A 2455-nucleotide genomic window follows, 5' to 3' on the forward strand; every position below is an offset into this window, starting at 1 on the left:
ACAGTGAGTTAGGCTTGCCGACTCGCTGTTTTTTCTTTTACTTGATACTATTAACTAAAGTGGGGACAAAATTGACTAAAAAAGACAATAAAAAAGCCCATAATTCTGATGCTTTGGCGGGCGACGAATTACAGGCTTTGCAATCTGCTAATGCAGATCAACACAGGGATAGAATATCACGTTTTGGACTTTTGAAACATAGATCTAAACTGCAAGAACAATATTTGTGGACTCAGGTTGATTTCAAGGTTGGAAGTGAAACATCTATCAAAGCTCTTAAGGCTGCAACCAAATTAAAGGGATGCGGTCAATTTCTGCTTTTTCGTAATTACTACACCATAGATCAAATCAAGCTCGAAAAATTCCACGTATGCGGACAGCATTTGCTATGTCCAATGTGTGCTGGTATTCGTGCTGCCCGTTCAATGAATCGGTATATTCAACGCATCGAAGAAATAATGCGTCAGAATCGCAAGCTAAAGCCCGTATTGATCACTTTGACCGTTAAGAACGGTGAAGACCTACAGGAACGCTTTGAACACCTCACAGGCTCATTTAAGACGCTTTTACAGCGTTACCGTGATTTTAAGAAAAAGGGTCGAGGGTTTAATCAATTTTGCAAAATTGATGGCGGTTTTTATACGACCGAATACACCTACAACGAAACAACCAAACAATGGCATCCGCATATTCATATTTTTGCGTTATTGACTGACTGGATTGACCAGGAGGAACTAGCAGAAACTTGGCACGATATAACGCTTGATTCATACATTGTGGACATCCGCAGGGTCAAAAAAACTAAAGAACACGGATATGCAAAGGCTGTTGCCGAAGTCTGCAAATACGCTCTTAAGTTTAGCGATCTATCCACTGAGAAAACCTTTCAAGCATTTTTGACCCTTAAGGGCAAAAGGCTTACAGGTTCATTCGGCTCTATGCATGGTGTAAAAATTCCTGAAAGCGGACCCGATGAAATGCCTAAAGAGGAACTTCCATATCTTGAGCTGCTCTATCGTTTCGTTTTTGGTGAAAGGTCTTATTACAACCTAGAGTTAACTAAGGACGTAAAGCCGAACAAAAGGAATGAGGAAGGATGAACGAGGAGCTTCGACGAGGCCCGACGCCCGAATGACTTGTGAAGGCGATACGTCAAAAGTTGAAGTGAGGACGGAACGCCCGTACGCGCGTCACCTCGACGCGAAACGGTGTACCGCCCGCAACGAAACTTGATAAGCAAGCCTACCTGTATATACAGACTTGTAAGGGGTTCGACCCCTTAGACCCCAAAGGGCGCACTTAGCCATTGAGCAAAGCTCAATGGTAATTGCTCCCACTGGAGAACATTCTATCCAGTAGCAGAGGGGGCGGAGTGCCCCCGACTGACGCAATAAAAATCCAAAACCTTTCCTCCCTGATTACAAGCTCCCATTGGGTGAGCAAGCGGTAAGAACCGAGCCATCCCGAATGGGTGGCGACAAAATCAAAGGCAAAAAAAAAAGACTCCCGCATGAGTCTTTTTACCTTTTTGTGCCTAGCACTCAAAAGGGTTTTCACTTCGCATTGTGGAAGCTAAAAATAATTTGCGGTCACTGTGCCGAATCACTACGCAATATTTTATTACCCATAATTTAACCAATTCTTAATTTCTTGCAAACGGTTCAAAAAAGCATTATAAATATCTCACCAATGAATCATAAACTAATCGCTATAGATCAGGAATTAACTATGAAACTCCATAATCCAAATCCAAATGAGCCTACTAACCTGCAAATGCTTGTTGCAGAAATTAAAAAATCCGCTTCAAGCTCTTATCACGGTGGCTATATTCAAGTTCCTTTCCGTGTTGAGTTTGCATCATATACACGCCTTGAAGCACTTGTTAAACATACTGGCTCAAGTCGCAATAAGATCATGAATGATCTCTTAAGAATCGGTATTGAAACTCTAGCTGCCTCTTTGGACGACGAAACAATTAAAACTCTTTTTGAAATTGAAACTTCAATCACTGCGGATCTCTATGCTTCAGGAAAAATGAAATCAGGAGATCAGTCAGATGATTAATTTACAAGGGACACTTATAAATGCTTTTCGTCTTGATGGTGGTAAAGGGAAAGACGGCAAAGAATATGAAGCACGTGACAAGGTGCAAATTCTTGGTTCGCTGGAGTTGCCCAACGGTGAGATCAAACATGAGCTTGTTGACTTAACGGTTGAAGATGCTCGCATCTTTGAGCCATTCAAACACAAGGTAATTAGCATTTCATGCGGTGCTATGGCTATCGGTCGAAATGTTGTTTTTTATGTTCGAAAAGGTGCAAAGCCTGTTTTAGCAGATGTAATGTAATTCATGAAAAAAAACAGTGAGTTAGGCTTGCCGACTCGCTGTTTTTTCTTTTACTTGATACTATTAACTAAAGTGGGGACAAAATTGACTAAAAAAGACAATAAAAAA

The 2455-nt window shown here is 41.2% G+C and overlaps 1 protein-coding gene across 1 annotated transcript; it reads left to right on the forward strand.

The window, feature by feature from the left end:
- Positions 1-236: 236 nt before the first annotated feature.
- LOC109705443 (protein rep-like) lies at positions 237-1100 on the forward strand (the record flags this gene model as incomplete). The annotated part of the gene is made up of 1 exon (XM_020226173.1): positions 237-1100. A coding segment is annotated over one exon (864 nt), but the record flags the coding sequence as incomplete, so codon positions are not given.
- Between the last annotated feature and the right edge of the window lie 1355 nt (positions 1101-2455).

Source organism: Ananas comosus, unplaced genomic scaffold (assembly GCF_001540865.1).
Source record: "Ananas comosus cultivar F153 unplaced genomic scaffold, ASM154086v1, whole genome shotgun sequence".
Classification (NCBI taxonomy): Eukaryota; Viridiplantae; Streptophyta; class Magnoliopsida; order Poales; family Bromeliaceae; genus Ananas; species Ananas comosus.